The sequence below is a fragment of the Pagrus major genome, chromosome 1, assembly GCF_040436345.1.
Source record: "Pagrus major chromosome 1, Pma_NU_1.0".
In the NCBI taxonomy this organism is placed as follows: domain Eukaryota; kingdom Metazoa; phylum Chordata; class Actinopteri; order Spariformes; family Sparidae; genus Pagrus; species Pagrus major.
Window position 1 is genome coordinate 26,074,298 of NC_133215.1, and position 19,044 is coordinate 26,093,341.

The following is a 19,044-nucleotide window of genomic DNA, read 5'->3' on the forward strand; positions in this document are numbered from 1 at the left end:
CGTTCCACAACAAAGTGAGCAGAGTCTGTGATCCGACGTTTTATAGGCCTGCTCGGGCTGATGTCAGCTGTCTTAATAGGCTCTCCTGAACCGCGTCATGCTGATTGACGGAAGGGACTGTGTTCTTTAGGAGAGCATCGTGTTTTGAGGAAACTTTATGAGGGAGAACTATGCTTTGTATAATTTAAGTAAAAAGCAAACATCCTTATGTGCTAAGCAGGAGGCTGTTTTACCACTTCTGGTTGTAACAGGACGGTATGTCAGTGTGGAAGACTTGTTCTAGTTTGCTGTTTGACTGACGTAGAAAATTATATATTTTTTTGTACATATAGGCTACGGAGATAATTATAAATAGATAGGCCTATTGATTTTGTATGATGCACAACGATTAAGATGGCTTTTTACATATGAAACATTTAGACTAGCCAGTTACCTGGAGAAAGCACGGGAGATGAGAGAAACAAGCTCTTTATTAAGATAATCTACATTTATTTGTCCATCATACAATGCACTTGAACGTCACGATTTCATGTGCTGTTTCTCTCTTCTTTTTTAACACGCAATTAATTGATGATACAGTATTTGGGGTTTTCATTTATTTCATGCATTTATGTATTTTATATACAATATACTGATTTATACTGATAAAACCTGAAGATCACATTTGTTCTGCATATTGTGATGGTGTCTTGTAATCCCATGTGGGATGGGACAGATATTGGCATGACACAGAAATAAAAAAAAGTTGTTGTTGTTGTTGTTGATGATGATGTTGAGAGAGAGAGAGAGAGAGAGAGAGAGAGAGAGAGAGAGAGAGAGAGAGAGAGAGGAGAGAGAGAGAGAGAGAGAGAGTCCTTCTTTGCTCCGCCGTTTTGGAGCGTCCGTTGCCATGGTTACGGTGCACTAGCAGTCAGAGCGCAGCTAGCTTGCTCGTTTAGCACAGATAACTATTGCTAGGTGAGGCTACAACGTTTGCTGCTAAATATTGTTTTAACGACTTTTAGACCAAATGAGCCGCGGTGATTCACCGAAGAAGGAGTTAAGACTCCCAAGTCACCCAGGTCAGCTACACCCATGCGTCTCTGTACTTCAACTCTGTCTTTCTGTTTGGAGGCTAACGTTACATTAAGTGTTAGCCTCACTGCTGACACTAACTGACCTGCTCTCCCTCTTTCAACTGATATCCCTGTGGCAATAATGTGCTCAAGTAAAAGCACGACGGCATTATCATCAAAATAAGCCTACATATACTTATATCCAAGTAAATGTAGGCTATTTGTCATGCATGTGAGATTAATATATAAAGCTATATATACTTTTAACTACTACTAACTACTTGAACATGTTATTCATTAGATACTAGGCTAGTTTGAGAATTCCCCCCAGGGTTCAATACAGTATTATCTGATCCTAACCTGCAATAATACATCAAAGTATGTATTGATTATATTCTGTTTTGTAATCAGAATATGCTGAGGAACTGGTAAAGTTATTTAATAAAATAAGCTGGACCTTTGTCAAAACCTCTAAAAGATCCAGAGCAGACAGAGAGACACCTGGATGACTGAGAACCTTCGTCAACTTATTTAATAAATGTTGTGTAAGTGGAGTGAAAAGTACAATAAGTGAAGTAGAAGTAGCCTTGCATTAAATGTACTTCAAAACAGTATTTGAGAGCAGTGTAACAGTAAATACAGCTCGCCTACAAAGATGCCTTTCATATAGTCAGAGCAGGAAGCAACGCCTCCATGCGTCTGTGGATGCCTTAAACCAGAGGAAGGAATAAACAAAGTTTAAGTCAGAAAATAGGTCAGTATCATGGCCATAGATTGTTTGCTGTATAAAAGTGCTGCAGCAATTTCTTTCCTCAAAGGACAAGGGCATCTCTTGCCTTCAGTGAAGCAAAGCACTCATCTGACAAACTGAACCGAGTCTGTGATTGAAAACATGCAGGAAACAAAGTGAAACACTTACAAAAAGCCAAGGACTCATGATGGTTGTTGCTGTGGCCATGGAAACGATAATCAGGCACGGTTGGACAAAGAAATTAACAGAATTGCATAACCATGTCAGCGTTCCAGGGTTTTCTCTTTGGCTCAGTGTGTGTGTGTGTGTGTGTGTGTGTGTGTGTGTGTGTGTGTGTGTGTGTGCGTGCGTGCGTGTTTGTGTGTGTGTGTGTGTGTGTGTGTGAGCACTGATGTGCTTCTGCACAATGAAGAAGTACCTCTTTTCAGTTTTTAAAGGTTAAAATCAGGACATCACTAATAACAACATGAATCATTATAATCTGTTTTTAGAGATACAGAGAGAGAGAGAGACTATACTTTTCAGTATTTTAGCACCCAGTTTGTTATAACCTATTAGTCAAACACACACTCTGTTTCATTTTCTTTCCTCCAGAACACAAGAAACCAGAACCATCAGAGGAGGTGTACATTCTGGGTGATGACCAGTCCAAGAATTCCACTCTTAAAGGCGAGGATACCCAGGCTCTGGCTGTTCACCCCCCCGACCTTAAGAAAGTAAACCTACCCCATCCATATGCACTAATTACCATTATTTATTGGAAGATTATTTTGCTCCCCAAATGCAATATAAATCATGTGTGTGTGAGATCAAGGTACTTCCTTTTAAAGCGGTAGTATATGTAACTGAGTATGTGATTATCACTGCAGCTTCACATACCAAGGCCACCCAAGGGCCGTCAAAAACCAGTGCTCATGGCTCGTGCACATAAGACACAACCAACTCATCCACTGAACCTGGACCCTGACTCTCAACCTCCGGACTGCGCAGGTTAGTTGTTTTCCTTTGTCCTCATGGATAATAACATCGCAGTCATATCATGCATTCTTAAAAAAATTAATTCAACTAAAATTTTTTAATTCAGTCATTATCTACTCACCAACATGCTGTTGGAAAGTCGGGTGAAGTTTTGTAGTCCACAAAACATTTCTGGAGCTTCACAGCAAAACAGTGTTTGCAACATTCTCCTAAACAACTGAAGTAGATAGGAACTTTATAAAACAAAAAAGACAACTTAAAAAAAAACATAAAATGGCTCCATACATCTCATCCAGCGTAATACTCGCTAAGGAAATCCTGACATCCCAAATTGATTTAAATAAAACGTTGCTTACATCCTCTACATGCGGTCAAGATAGTGCACCCACTTCAGACCAGGTGCACACTAATGCTTTTGGCTTAGCAGCCACAGTGCAGATTTAGAATACATTTTGTTGTGAAACTCCAGAAATGTTTTGTGGTCAAGAAAATGCCTGACTTTGCATCAGCATGGGGGTGAGTAGATAATGATTGAAGTTTCATTTTGGGGTGAACTGTTCCTTTAAGGCTAAAATTGCTTGTATTTCTGCTTCTTGTATTTTTTTTTTCTTTTTGTTTTCCATGCTCTTCTCTTTTCAGGATCAGAATGGCTTCGGTTTGATGAGAAAGGCATGATTCTTCCACATTGCATCCTGGGTAGTTTAGAGGATTTCAGAAGTTATCTGGAGGCCAAAGGGATGACAGAGGTGCTTTCAGAACACATACACTGTAATGGGTGTACATTTAAAAAGACAATTCATTTTGTAAATACAGTATTTAAAAAAAATATCAAACAATAGCAGTTCAGGCTCTGTAAACTAACAAATAGCATTATTGATTAATCTGCTGATTGTTTTCAACAATGAATTGGTTAATCTCTTAAATGTCCCTAACCAAAATGTGTTCTTCTGTCCAACCAACAGCCCAAAACTCAAAGCCTGGTCTGTCATAAATGACAGAGAAAAGCAGCAAATCCTCACGTTTAACAAGCTGGAACTACTAAATATTAGACATTATTGCTTGAAAATTCATTAAAACTAAATAGTTACAGATTTATTTTCTTTCAAACAACTAATCAATGAATCGTTGCAGCTCTACTAACAACTGCACTTGAAGATTAATTAATTAATTAATCACCTCTGGTTCCTTACATCCTCCCTCCACTGTCCAGTTGTTAACGCGAATACCAAAGTCCAAGAGAGATCCACCATCAGAGACCCCAGGATGGCCTCCCTCTGAGGCTGTGGAGGATGAGCGTGGGCTCCCCTCTGGCCACGGAAACACCCAGGGTAATGCCCTGCAGCGTTGGGACACACATATGGCACAGCGCAGACGTCAGCAGGGTTTCTTATCTGGTGAGATGATTAGAGAGCACAGCGACCTGCACCAGAGAGGGATCAAAATAGCATCGTTATTACAGCCTTAACCTGTATACAACAGCAGGAAATATGAGAGACGCCACAATAAACTCTCTTACCTGAATTTTTATTAACATTAGCAACTGACCAAAACAACAACGAGCATTATATAATAGAAAACACACTTGTACCTGAATCAGGTGTTTATTAACAAACCTCATACATGCATAATCTCAAAAAGAGGTTTCTTATTTCAGGCAAATTAAAGCAACATTATGTAGAAATTGGCATTTTGTGTGATTTTGCGCTCCCCACAGTTTCTGAGTGCAACACCACTGTCGTAAATACAAATCCCAGGTCTGTAACAATCTGTCAGATGTAATGTAGGTGCTGACTGCAAACAAAACTCATAACGTCATAACAATGTTATGTGTTGAAAACTTGTATTTTGAAGACACTGCATCATGAAAATGATTTTGAAGTTGAAGGTATAAAAGTTGCATAATGTTGCTTTAAAGAGCAAGCTATTTGCTAATTTAAAAAGATATATATTTGATTTACTTTGCATTAAGGTCTTATCGCTGTCTCTGTTCTATCTGCTGCTCTTTTCGTTGTCATCGTTGAAGACGTACTCCACAGGCCAGTCGAAAACTTACTGATGAACCAAGCCGACCATTTCAGAGAAACTCAGGAGCAGAGGGAATTTCTAACCCAAGTAATGCCACTCATCCGCTCTGGATATGCATGACACACATTTGCTTTCTCTGGTCCACTTTGTCTTTAGTCATCTGTCGGACTCGTATCTCATATTTGTTATAGTTCTTCAATAACTAAAAGCTCCAAAGCTCTGTTCTCATTTTCTCTGAAGCGTCTTCAGTCAGTCGTGCCTTTTCTTCGATGTCTTAGGGTTACCGTGTGGGCAGTGAGTTTGGGAATCTCCCCAAGCGTTCTGAAGATGAAATGGGAGCCATCACAGCCGCTCTGACTCAGACAGAGAGGGGCAGATGTGAACCTGTCACACACGTAGCACAGCCGAGCAGCACACACCAGGAATCAGGTACACACAGACGCCTACAGTACACCTTGTCCCATCTTTTTTCTTCAGCCTTGTTCTTGACTCTGTTCCTTTTGATTGTGTGTTCACCTGAAAGCTAGTGGTGTCCCAAAAAAAAAACAAAAAAAAAAACAGTGCTCTGTGAAGTGACAGTTGAGACATCCACTTCTCCCTCTGATGACACATTTTTAATAACCACGCTTGGCATCAAGTAACCTGACGTGCCAGATGGTTTGTTACATCATCTGGGGAAGTCGTCCTTGGAAACTGTTTTCAAAAAATACTTGGCAGGTGATTGGATGAACCATCTGTCGATCACAACTTATCAGTCTTCAACTTCAACCAATCAGATCAACAGTAGGAGAGCACTAACCTCTCTGCTAACCTCTAGAAGAGAACAGTTGCTTCTCTCACTGATCAACTCATCACGCCCAGACCACGCCCATAGATGCCAGAAGTTCCTCATAGGACGCCGATTGGTCTGAACAACTTTTGCTGCCTTTACATGGACCCTATTATTCCGAATAATAGCTCAGTCTGAATAGAAATTGCCTAATCTAACCACCCAAACACCTAACCCTGGTGTAAACCTGTGATAATCCATTCATTAGGAAAATATTAATGCCTTATAACCATGTAATGTTTTATCTGATGCTTTCTTTCTGGTTGGAATAAAAATATTCTTTCTGTGCATGTTCGCCACATGTGGGGTTAGCATTAGGCAACATTGCTTTCAGGAGGGACAGAAACATTGGTGGTGGCAAAACAGAAGTGGTTAGTGGTCGTGTGACTTTTTTTTTAGAAGATTTAAGGATTGCAGAACGCCTCGATGGTCAAAAAGGCTTGAAACAACATGTTGTTCAAACAAGTGTTAAAAAATGAACGAAGCCACAATCCACTGAACCAGAAACGCAAATGTTGTTCCCAGGTCATGATGTGGTTCCATCTTGAAAATTGTATTAACAGGCAGAGCAAATGAATCAATAAATTGCATTTTCTCAATAAAGTTGCAAAAAAACAAACATATTTTTCTTCTTCTGTTATATTTCTGGCAGATTAGATGCTTCACAGCGGGTGGAACCACTTTTGAACCAAATGTTCTGTTCTGATTTAATGCTTTGGAGCGTTTCAGCACATCTTATTGCATCACTTTATCTCGTGTCCACATAACCATTTAAATTGGAACCTCTCATCTAAATGATATAAAATAGCATTGACTAAATATTTTCCACATAACCATTCTGGTTTGGTCACAAGCCTGTAAAGATGGATTCGCGAGACCACATGATAACGTGATCTTCAGAATCCAGCCGCTTTCACACAGTAAGGCAACGAGGGCGATCCCAAAACATCTTCAAAGAAGATTGTTAAAATTCAAAGAAGGTAATGCAATGTGAGCTGGATGTGAATGCTTGCACCCAAACAAGAAAAGACACTGAGAGTTACTGTGTTCTCAATGTGGTAAACTTTTCATCCTGCAGGAGTAATTTGTGCTGAGACTCTGCATCTAGGCTCTCAGACTTTGGACCAGAGTGAGCACCTGCAGCACCAGTGCCAGGAACTTGGAGAGGTCGTTCAGGACATAGACATCAAAAAGGTAACACAAGCATTAATACTTTAACAGTGAATGCTGGTATGGCTCAGTAGCACTTCAAGTTCATGTACTAACGAGAGATTGCAGGACAGGGTTGTGTACAGTATGTTTTGAGGTACAGTATAACCACCAGGATTGCTCAGCATTATCAGTAATAATTACTACATGTGATGTATTATTTACTCTACAGTACAAAACAGGTTGTTATGATAGAAAGTTGTAGCTTGATGACATTTCCAAAAAGCATGGGAAATTATCAAAGAGAGCCAACTTCACCCCACCTCTTTAGGCTGTATTTGATAATATTTTGGCAAATTGGCACCATCAAAACTGTGCTGAATCAGCTATTAGCAGTTCCTGCTTGCAGTACAATTGTGGATGTATAGACAAGCATCACTGGATTACCAAAATAATGAAGAAGACTAAAAAATGTCAATCACTTTTCAGATTTGACTTTATCACTCTGAGGAGTGCCATCTTTGTGAGGCTTTCAGGAAAAAAAGGTGCAGTATGTAATAATTTCAGTGTAAAAGTTCAACATTTCAAATCAACTAAAATTATCAGCAGAATATGCAAAATTATAGTCCTCTCCACTACATTTTGAGACATATGTTGTACTCCACTACATAAATTATTTTTTTTACCCGCCATCGAATAAAAAAAAAGATTCTGATTATCAGAAAAATGCTTAATATCAGATCTGATAATTGGCAAGGTCAATAACGCAATGCCAACTACATACTTGTAAATGTATGTTCGTAATTTCAGATCTAGATTGCACATCGACACAAACAGCTGAATCATTGGACCAATTGTCCAACCACACATCACGCTGAAGCTGCTCACACCCTCGGGACACTGTGTCTCTAGCTGCTGGAGCTGCTCATGATCAGTCTCTTCAGAACAGCTTGTGAACACCCAGCATCGGCCACACTGTTCTTGGTTTTCTGTACACGGAATAAACTACATCACGGTGGCAAGGCAGACAAGCAAATGTACACGCACGCCCACACATATACACAAGCATTCAGGCACCAGGGCGAAAACACACGCAGAAGGCTGGTCACATACTGTTGTGCAAATATGTGATGATATATTTGATTACCTGCAAATCATGCAGATGCATAATGAGATTAATGAAGCACTGCAGCATATACACTCTGTGTTTAAATACATGCTAACACAGCGACGGTACAGTTATGAAATCTGGAGCATGACCACTCATAGAGTAGTACTACTGAGATTTGTGGACTAACAGAGCCCAAGAAAAGGGACCGAACGTGCCTTACTGCTCTCTCTGCATCACAATGACTTTATCAGCAGGGGCAGGAGGTTCTGGGGTAAACACTTAGACAAATCTGCACTTCTTTGCACAGCCAGTTCCCAATTAATCTTATTAACACACCGAGTAACAGGTGCTGATGATGGGAAGGTTTATTCAAATGACTTCCTCCCACTATTTCTCTCTCTCTTTACACACACACACACACACACGCACATACATACGTGTGACATAAGAGGACTTGGTAGCAATGTGTTCTGTCATGCTGGTGGCTCATGTGATGCTGAGGTGATTTGAGTTCTGAAGTGCCTTCTGACTAACACACAGACAGAGACAGATTGTCCTGTCAGCAGCCGACTTGTCTGTTGCTTTGTGGTGGACAAGAAGAGAGGCAGAAAGCCCAATGGAAGGAAGGAGAGAAAGCTGTGAAAGAAAATCAAGTCACGAGTGCTACTTAAAACTGTGGAGAAGTTTGAAATACAGGAGGAACTAGCAGTGTCGCGATTCTCCAAATCCAAGAGTCGATTAAATTTTTCTATTACATTTTTTTTTTCAACACTGACGGCTATGCTATTGTTAGACTATCGTATTTGAATTTGTAAAGAGCAACAGATCATTGGTTTTATGACCTGAAAACCCTGTCATTGACATTTAAAATTATTTAAGGTGCAATATGTAAGAGTTGGCCTCCTGTCTTATTCATTCTCAAATCAAATTGTCACTTACGCTGCTAGCACATTACCTTCTGACCAGGATGGGCCAGGACTGGCTGGTTAGCATGCAAACTTCATCATGACATCAAAACTGTTATTTCTTCACATTATGTTGATCATTTTAGTAAATTTAGGAATGTTTTCAACTAAAATGCTACATATACATATCACACCTTGAAGAAGATAGAGGTGTTTTACAACAGCAGCTTGACTTTGTCCTGGTGGCTCTTTGCTTGTTAGATTTAGAAAAGTATGTAACAGACAGAATGTGCAACAGAAAAACACTACCCTTCTGGGATTCAACAACCAAAGAAAGAAAGAAATCTTCCCTCCAGTACCCTTCATTCACTTGTCTGATTGAATGTAACTGAGTACATTTACTCAAGTACTGTACTTAAGTACAATTTTGAGGTACTTGTACTTTACTTGAGTATTTCCATTTTTCTGCTACTTTATACTTCCACTCCACTGTATTTTGGAGGAAAATATTGCACTTTAACTCCACTACGTTTATTTGATAACTTTAGTTACTAGTTACTTAACAGATTGCAGTCAGCATCAGAGCCAAAGCAGCAACTTTAACCTTTATAATGTATTTATTTTATCAGCAATTGGATTAAAATTAACTTTTTTTCCAATAATCAGAAAATGCTGAATATTACCTTATTTCCTCTCCAGCTGTACTGCCTGGATATGAGACATGGACATACATACATATCTATTGAAGTTGGACTGAAAATGACTGTGGCTATTGCTTTCCATTTACAGGAACCAGCTGACCTGTCTGTGTCACTTTGATTACAGGCTATCGATGCACTGGCGGTGATTGGCAAGCCATGCACTTTTGTAACAGTGTGTCGTAGTCCCTCACTGGAGAAGGAAGAAGAGGAGAAGGAGTACAAGGAGATGACGAAGGAGAACCTGTGAGGAAAAAAATTGTATTTGCCATACTTTCTAACAAGAGTTCAACTTTTTATAATCTGAATAAGTGAAAACTGGGCCTGTGTGTGTGTGTGTGTGTGTGTGTGTGTGTGTGTGTGTGTGTGTGTATATATATGTGTGTGTGTATGTATATATATATGTATATATGTGTGTGTTTGTGTGTGTGTATATATATATATATATATATATATGTATATGTATATATATATATATATATATATGTATGTATATGTACAGAAAAAAGAAAGAAAGAAAGAAAGAAAGAAAGAAAGAAAGAAAGAAAGAAAGAAAGAAAGAAAGAAAGACAATTAATTGCCAACTATTTTTGATAATCGATTAATCTTTTTGGTCATATTTCAGGCAAAATTGCCAAACATTTGGTTTCAGCTACTCATATGTGAGGACTTGCTGCTTGTCATTTATGTCAGTATGTGTTTGGGTTTGGGACTGTTGGTTCGACAAAAGAAGCAATTTAAAGAATCTGGAAATTTGGGATTAGCATTTTTCACATTTTTTTTTTTTTTTTACCCGTTTATAAACTAAACAGTTAATCGTTTAGTTTATAAAATAATCAACAGATTAATCGATGACGAAAATAATCGTTAATTGCAGCAGCTAAATTGTGACACTGACAATAATAACGTACTCATATTGTCTAACTTGTGGACTTGGTACTACTATCTCCTACTATCTCCCTGTCTTCCTCAGTGATCCACTGGCACAGTATGATGATGTTCGGTCATGTGCTCTACCCTTTCCTGCCTTGAGGTTCTGTGGTCTGCTTGCTCCCTGGACTGGAAACTCTACCACTAACCAGGTACAGAACGTCCTTTAAACAGTTCAAACCATGACGTCTGTACGGCACATTCTCAGATATTATTACTCAGCTCGGAGAAATCTGGGCTTATATTAGAGAAATTATTATCATCCTATGTTCCCAGTTCATTCAAAGACAACACTTCCTCCATGTTTACCTGTTGTCTTGATAAATTCAGTATAATGTCCATTTCCACAGCAATAGTTCCTTCAGCACTTTGCCTGTTCGGTGCTTGATATTAAAGGAACAGCACACCCAAAAAAAAAAAAATCAGTCATTATCTACTCACCCCCATGTCGTTGGAAAGTTGGGTAAAGTTTCGTAGTCTTGTTTTACGTATAGTATAAAAAAAACCCACTACAATGGCTCCATACAGCTTATCCAGGTCAATCCAAGTATCCAGAAGCTCTTGATATGAAAAGATGTTATTTACACCGTTGACGACCTTTAAGCTTGTGCACCCACTTCACATGAGGTGTGTGCTAACACTTTTAGCTTTGCTAGCTTGGCTTCTAGAGTGAAGATTTTGGCTTAAAAAAGGGCGTAGAAAACATCTCTTCAAATGAATTTGGGGTTTGGGGGCTCCCAAAGACAAGCTGTACAGAACCTTCCGGTCTTCTTTTACATTTTAAATCAAATCCCTCTGTTCTTTAGTTGTTTAGGAGAATGCTGCAACCCTGTTTTACTGTGAAGCTCCAGAAATGTTTGTGGACTGTGAAACTTTGCCTGACTTTCCACTGGTATGTGGGCGAGTGAATAATGACCGAATTTAAGTTGAAGTGTTCCTGTACGGCAACATAAATCAAACTCAACACATCCTCCAGTATTCAAGTATTAAGAGTCCCTGCAGCTGTCCAATCATAGGTAGGCTTTCAGTGTTTAAAACATCAGGAAGTGATTGGTGGGCCACAGTCAAAGAGGAAACACCCAACATGTTGTTTTGTTAAGATGTAAAGTGGAGATCCCAAGTTCCTTTAATTGACTGACTTCCTGCGCAAAGCGTCACTCTGGCTGTCATGCTCTGATGAAAAATAATTAGTAATTGGGGATTCTACATATTTAAAGATCATTCTCACCTCACAACATGTAAAACAGTATAAACAGCCATTTATATTAAATATTTGTATAATTATGTTTTAGAATTAGAGTATGAAAACATTATTTCTACTAAAACCAGAAACTGAAAGCCGCAGAGTGATGACTATAAGATGACTCTGCTAGAAATGGACATTATGCTATGCTAGGTGAGCTGTTGTGGTAAACATACTACAGACGCATGTTCTTTGTTTTGCTGCCTTTAACACTTGCTTTGATTTGTGACACCTCTCTTTCTCCTATGCTCATGGATCAGGGAGAAGTAGGAATCAGTGCCACAGTAATCTTTGAGACCCTGACTGGAGAAATTGCCACAACCCACCTGGAGCTCCACAATGAGGGCAGCACAGCTATCTACTACAGCTGGCAGCAGCTTCTCGTGCCACGCCACTTTCCTCACCTGCAGTCACAAAGAAAGTCTCAGTGCTTCTACTTCAGCTCCCCCTCTGGTACAAGCAAACATAAGACAAACATCAGACACCTGCTGGCACCACTCTTACGTCACACAGTGTTTGTCCCTGTGTCAGCCCATCACCCTGTGTCTTTCAACCAGTACTCAACCTGCCTTTCTGCTTTTCATTTTGTTCCCCCCCCCCCATCCAAGATGTGATCTTACCAGGTGATACCCAGCGGATGGTGTTCATATTTAAATCAGAGACGCCAGGCATCAAAACTGAACAGTGGCAGCTCAATACTCACCCCGTGTTGCTGCGAGGAGCCTCCATACAGGTCACATTAAGGGGAGTGTCTCTGTACCAGGACAAAACTGCAGACCAGAGACTTTTCCTAGAGGTGCTGTACAATTAAACTATGTATCTGCTGTTCAAGGTTTTTGCAGAAACAGACACCCATATGTGTTTTTGTCTGTGTTTCTTGTGTGTGTCTGTCATGAACAGACGAAGCTGGAAAAGAAAGTGACAGTGAAACTGTGTCGGTCGATTATGTATGAGATGCTGCAGGGGGTCCACAGCCCAGAGAGACCCAGCTCTCCTGCAGAACTCTACATCACTGAAGAGCAAGAGTTTTTAAGCAAAAACCCCAAGGTAAATCTGACAGATAGAAGCAATTTAACCACTCTTTTAGTGATCAGTGACATTGTGGTTTTACTTTGTGCAAACCCTCCTTGGAGTTTGAATAAAATATAAATATAACCAGTGTTGTCTACAGAGCATGATACCATACAATGTGTAATTTTTGTTTCACGTGTAGTTTGAGACACGTTGCTAATCGTACTTCTGGGTGGCCCAGTTTCATGTATCACCGATGTATCAGACATCTTTCATTGTTCATATTTACTTCAGTCTGAATTATAGTCACACCACCTCATTCAGTGTGAGATGCCCCACGAATGTGTTGTTCCTCTTTGACAATTCTCTGACTGTAGGCAGGGCTTCAATCAGCCCATTATGGCTGCCCCTTCGCAACCTGTGTTTAATGATGGGCCCCATTCGTTTTGTTCTCCGCAGTTATAGTACTGCCATCATAATTCATGACAGCTCATTAACCTATAATAGATCATAACTACTAATATCTTAAATTAGCCACTATTGGCTCTGCACTGTACGGTGGGAAATATAAAGAGTTTATGTTGCCATGGCAGTGCAATAGAAACTTGGCTTTAATTGGTAGGCTGATTAGTTTGATCTAGTGAATACAGAGCTAGTGAATAAGTCTCCTCAGCTACATTAGACAAGAAGAAGAAGAAACTTAATTATTTTGCAGATTTTTACAGGATGGGCCCAGCATGCTGTCCTGCCTAACATTAGTTAGCTAGCTAGCATTAGTGATGTTGACATCAGCTAGAGTTATTGACGTTAATATTAGCTGCGGTTTGCAACGTTAGGGTTAGCTAAATAGCGTTAGCAACGTCAGTTACAACAAACTGGCAACCACTTGGGGGGGCCACAGTCAAGTCTACCGAAGCTGGATCAGTATGGAGCTTTCACCTTTATCTGCAAGAAAGAAGTAAATCATTTGTCACCTTAATTAAGGTTGTCTCAGCACTGTGTAGAGTACTCATACTTTCTCCAACAGATACTTTAGATATAGGGTGGTAGATGCTGAGAGTGAGCAGGCTAAGAGGTTGGTTATACCTTAGGTTGAACACACGCATGTTTACGATAACGAGGAAAAACACCAGTTTATTAGTACTTGAGAAGATGCAAGGATTGAGATTGGGCAGTACCTCTGTTAAACCTTAGGAGGGAATACTATTGACCTGGGGTAGGTAAATATGGCAGATAGCAGTAGACATGGAGGGAATGATTGGAAACAACACTGGAAAGTGTAACCAAACATCAAAGGTAAAATATTATCTCTTATTATAGCCCATCTCACCTGTAATTGGAATATTGGGTGACCTTTCTTTTCAACGTCACATCTGTCATCATCAGATATTAGGATGATTACAGCTCTTAGCTGTTGGTCATATAACAGCCACAAAAGGTGGCACACATATTTCTTCTCTTCCCTTGTGGGGAGAATAAAAATAATGACATGCATTACAGTTGTTAGAGGAGCATAACTAACAGTGTCAGTTCATTCTGAAGAGTGACAGTAAGTTCTGTTCATTGTAGTCTTGTGGTCACATGTTCATGCTTTTGTTACTGCTCCATACATTATTTTTAGTTGCAGTACCGTGATCAGCCAGTGGAGGACCTGAAGAGGCTGTGGCAAGAGGTGAAGCCAGGACACATCTGGGACCTCTCTGTTAATACACTCCGACAGGTAGAGACGATATGTGGTGCTTCAATAGAGTATGTGTCGCAGTAAATTTTGCAGATTTATCCATTTAGCAGGTTATAGTCGTTGAATGCACTGTGTACCCATCTGTACATTTTTATATCATGATGAGGCATCAGAGACATAACATATTTGTCCATTCAACTGTTCCCCTACGTAAGGTTGTGCTGTCTCTGCCCGAGCCAGAGTCAGCTCAGGAAAAGAGCCTGGCCCAGCTCAACTCTCTGCTTCTGCAGCTTTGTGAACCTACTGAACCGATACATCATCTAACAGCAGCAGCTGTGGGGTGAGGAATCAACACACATGAGTCATGTAGCATCTCTGTTGTAGCATCTTGGCTCCTTTATACACACACCCACGCTCCTCAATTGCAAACCCAGTGTAGTAAACCTACAGGTTATGGTGGTGTGTGGTGCCCCCTGCAGGCAGCAGCTGTGGAGGAAACTGCTGGACATGATGGTTACTGAGGCCATGTGGCTCAGAAACCTGCTGGGCCTTCCAGAAAAAGACACATGGATCGATAAGGAGGAGGAATCCCAAATCTATGATGCTGGTGAGATTTAGACTTTCTCTTTAGACATTGGAAGATTTTCGGATTTATGCTGCTCACTACTGTGTTATTACATCGCAGATCTGGCTGACAACAAAGACGATGACGATGAGCAGAGTGAGAAAAAGGGGGGAGCAGCTGCTAAAGAGGAGAGGAATGGGGTGAGGTCAAGATTTAAAGATGTTAACAAAGGATAGTCAAAGTCGGCGACAAGTGAAAAAATCACTGGAGGTGAAGGGAAAGTAAATGTGTTCCTGTAGCTCACTCAATACAATACAGAGATGGGACCAATATTTTGCCACTTAGTGGCAGCAGATTCTAAAGTATTTATATTATGAGCATGAATGAAATATCATGTATTGTAAAACACAACACATCACTTCAGCTGGCCTTCATGAATCACCACTGCAATCAAGTCGCCCACTGCCTGGTTCTCATTAATGCATACACCTACAGTGTTATGTCATATAGGATAGTTTTCTAAAACGATGTCATGGAGGGGCACCTTTGCCACAAAATGTAGCTGTGAAACAAATATTTTTAGTGTGCTAGACTAATTCATGCACATTCAGGATACAAGGTACAAGGTCATTTATACAACACAGGGTTGCATAATGAAATGAAAGTTTGTAAACTCCTTTGTACTACATAAATTACAGAACATATATACAGTTATGTATATACAAATATGAACATCACCATGAAGTGCATTTTTTGAATCTGTGTCAGGGTGTATGTAAACAGCAGCAACATGATGGTGATGATAATGTGGTCGGCATCTTCATATTAAAGGTTTGACATCTGGGAAACACTGTCCATCCACTTTGACAGTGTGTGAGCACAGAGAGTCCACCTCTCCTCCTCATTCTCTGTGGACACAACAGTCTCTGATTTCACATTTTTTGCCAGAAATTCCTGGGAGCAAGTGTGTGTTCACTGGTGTGTGTGTGTGTGTATCCGTGTTTTGTCCCCCAGAGTAATCATTATAGTATGCTAGTGTGGCCAGTCATGTTTTTGCAGTGTGACTGGGCGGGTGAGATAATGAGTAAAAAATGTCACTTATAGCAGCCGTTCATTTGAATGCGGATGATTGTTTTCCTGCACCCATCCTCATTATAGACAGCCACTTTGCATCGTCCTATTCACAAATCTGAATTTCAGCAACTTTTCATAGTCAGCACAAAGATTGAGAACATTAATGAGGAGGCTGACTGTGACGTTCAAATAAACACAAGATGCTGTGTCCTGGTGGAAAAAACAACCTTTTTGGTCTTCTTGGACGTGTTAGATCTCTCTTCTAGTGATTCTATTGTCAGCCATCAAAGGCAAAAAAAGTATTTGATATTAAATTTAGAAATAGGCTGGAGACACAGTTTTGTCCATATTTTGCTGAGTGATTTTCTCCTCTGTGTGATGGTTGAGTCATGGTAAGGTACAGCCTTATTACTCACAGGGTACCATGGTAACTGAGCACTGCGTGAAAACGTGCACCTGCTCTCCAATTGTGTGCCCAGGGTGTGAATTAATAGCACTCGGACTAGTCCAAGCCATCTGTGGTGCACGCGCGCACACACACACACACACAGCTATATGTTAAGTCAAGCAGCACAGGACATAATAAACACCTTGTGGTATGTGGGAGGTCATTTTAATTACGTATGACGCATGCATCCACTTATCAACCAACACAGTGTCAACTCCCCACTGGATACTCCACTGTCATTCATCGCCAGTTCACACCAACATCTTTCTCTCATTCGCTCTGTCTAACTCTGTCCGTCTTCTGTCTGTCCATCCTGTGCACAGGACAGCAGAACGAAGGGCAAAAGAACGGATGAAGCGGGGAAACACACTAGGAAGAAGCAAGGGCAGGAAGCGGCCTCGCTGACTGACACCCGTCCAGAGAGCATCTGTCAACAAAGTCCTAATGACCACAATGTAGAGCCGATGGTCATTTACACAAGGCTCCTGCACAAAAAGGCAAGTCTTTTTAATTATCTTTTCATGCAGTTTTTTTTGTTGTTTTTTTTTTCAGATTTTTCAGGACACCAATTTCCATCATGAGGCGTACCACTCAACCTGTGACAACAGTCGTAAACTAGAATGGCCCTCAGTAGCGCTCATATTTCCACCAAGGCCCAACCGACCCTGTTTGTGCTTCCACCTAAATACGCCTGATTTTTTTTGACGAAGATCCATCCATTATTCGCTGAGAAATTAACAACAATATCGGAAAAACGCCCTATCTCGCAATGTTAAAGGTGCAATATGTAATAATTAGCCACCTGTTGAAATCATACTCCCAACAAATAGGGGCAGCATATAACCAGAGCAACTGCTTATTGCTACTAACCGTATGCTGTTAATACATCCATGACTGCAACTACCATCAGCTTGTTAGCTCAGTTAGCCGTGCAGCTAGCCGGACTACCTTGGGAGCGTTTACACCACTAGCACAGGAGCTTCGGACCGCTGGCAAAATAAATAATAAATGAAAAATAAATAATTTTTGAACACTAAAATTCTTACATATTGCACTTTACAAAGTAGGTGAGAAAAATGTCCTGGATATGTCCCTTTACCCGGATCCGCACCAAACGTTAATGGGGTCCATTCTCGACTGTGATCCATCGTCCATCCAAGTTTTGTGGACATCCGTTCAGTAGTTTTTGTGAAATCCTGCTCACAAACCAACGCAGACAGGGGTGAAAACATAACCTCCTTGGCGGATGTAAATGTCTGGAGGAGTTTTCCAAAGTGTGTTGTTGTTTAGATGTCATCAAGATTATCTCAGGTTAGGTTTGTGACTTGCATTACAGGAGGAGGTTGAGGTTTAAAAGAAGTGGCCATTTAGACACTATCCTCCTGCATTATGGGTACTGTAGGATCCAGTTTCTTTACAGCTTGATCTATACTTGTGATTAAACTAGTAATATTATACTAGTGATAAATAGTCAGAACGTCTCAGCCATTGTTACTTTAATTTTTACCTTTCTTTTATTTTTATCTGTCTCTCCTGAGTCCCTCGAGTAGTCTTTTAGATTCTCCCACAGTCCTACATCCTTTGAATACATTAATCTATATATGTATATATTTTTTTATCTATCTGGCAGGTTTATGCTCTGATGGAGGACCTGGTGGACAACATGTGTGACCTGCTGGATGAGCCTAATGAGGGAGATGAACAGGACACACACTATTAGGAGGCAGGCACAGGAGCCGACTCAATATATACACTAAATGTAATAAAAGGTGTCACATAGAAATCTCTGTTTTTACCTAATATTGTTCAATAAAACTCTTTGTTCCTCTGGCACAGTGGATCTGGAGTAACATTTGATCAGTATTATTCACTTTTTCACACTCATCATCAGTGCAGAACAATTATTCAGCTTTTAAGTCAAAGTACTAATAAGACACTGTGAAATACTGCACCACAAGTAAAAGTCCTGCATATCTAAACCATACTTAAGTATAAGTATGTAAGTATTATCAGCACACTGTACTCATTGTGCAGTAAAATGCTCATTAATATTGTTTCACTATTATATCTGATGTTTTTGGATGTGTGTTTCATTCTGCTGCTGGAGATGTTTAAGGTTGAGCTCATTTTAAAGGTGAGCTCAGATTAACTCTTGGCCCCATTGAGGGTCCTGACCCCCAGGTTGAAAACCGCTGGTTTAATGTATAATATTCTATCAAAAATCATTTTTGTAGCTTCGCTGTCCAGTGAGAAACACGTACTGTATCTCTAAAAAGTCAACTATTCACAATGTCAGAATAACAGTTTTTTAGTGTTGTGACACTGTATTTTCCATCTAATTGAAAGAGGAGTTTATTTAGCTTGAAGGGGTACAATGTAGTTTTGGAGAGGAAATTCAAACTCAGAATTTTAATATTGTCAATATTAATGAGGTGATAATACAAACTCAGAAAAAATTACTTTTCCATGACTGAATAAACAAGCTGTTCTCAGAGGAAAATAAGGTCCCCAGAACACTGTTTGAAGCTAGAAAGGTGGCAGGGTCCGCCACATATAAACAAAGTAAAACAGTATGAAACTGTGTTGTCCCT

The 19,044-nt window shown here is 40.1% G+C and overlaps 1 protein-coding gene across 1 annotated transcript; it reads left to right on the forward strand.

Annotated features, from left to right (window-relative positions):
- The first annotated feature begins 1,993 nt into the window (after positions 1-1,993).
- mycbpap (mycbp associated protein) lies at positions 1,994-18,173 on the forward strand. The gene is given in 19 exon segments (XM_073469605.1): positions 1,994-2,033; positions 2,401-2,522; positions 2,676-2,796; positions 3,424-3,530; positions 3,995-4,178; positions 4,808-4,923; positions 5,088-5,238; positions 6,717-6,832; positions 9,629-9,747; positions 10,475-10,583; positions 11,935-12,127; positions 12,283-12,470; positions 12,575-12,721; positions 14,307-14,405; positions 14,582-14,706; positions 14,846-14,973; positions 15,052-15,212; positions 16,777-16,950; positions 18,084-18,173. Coding segments are annotated over 19 exon segments (2,490 nt in total).
- Positions 18,174-19,044: the final 871 nt, after the last annotated feature.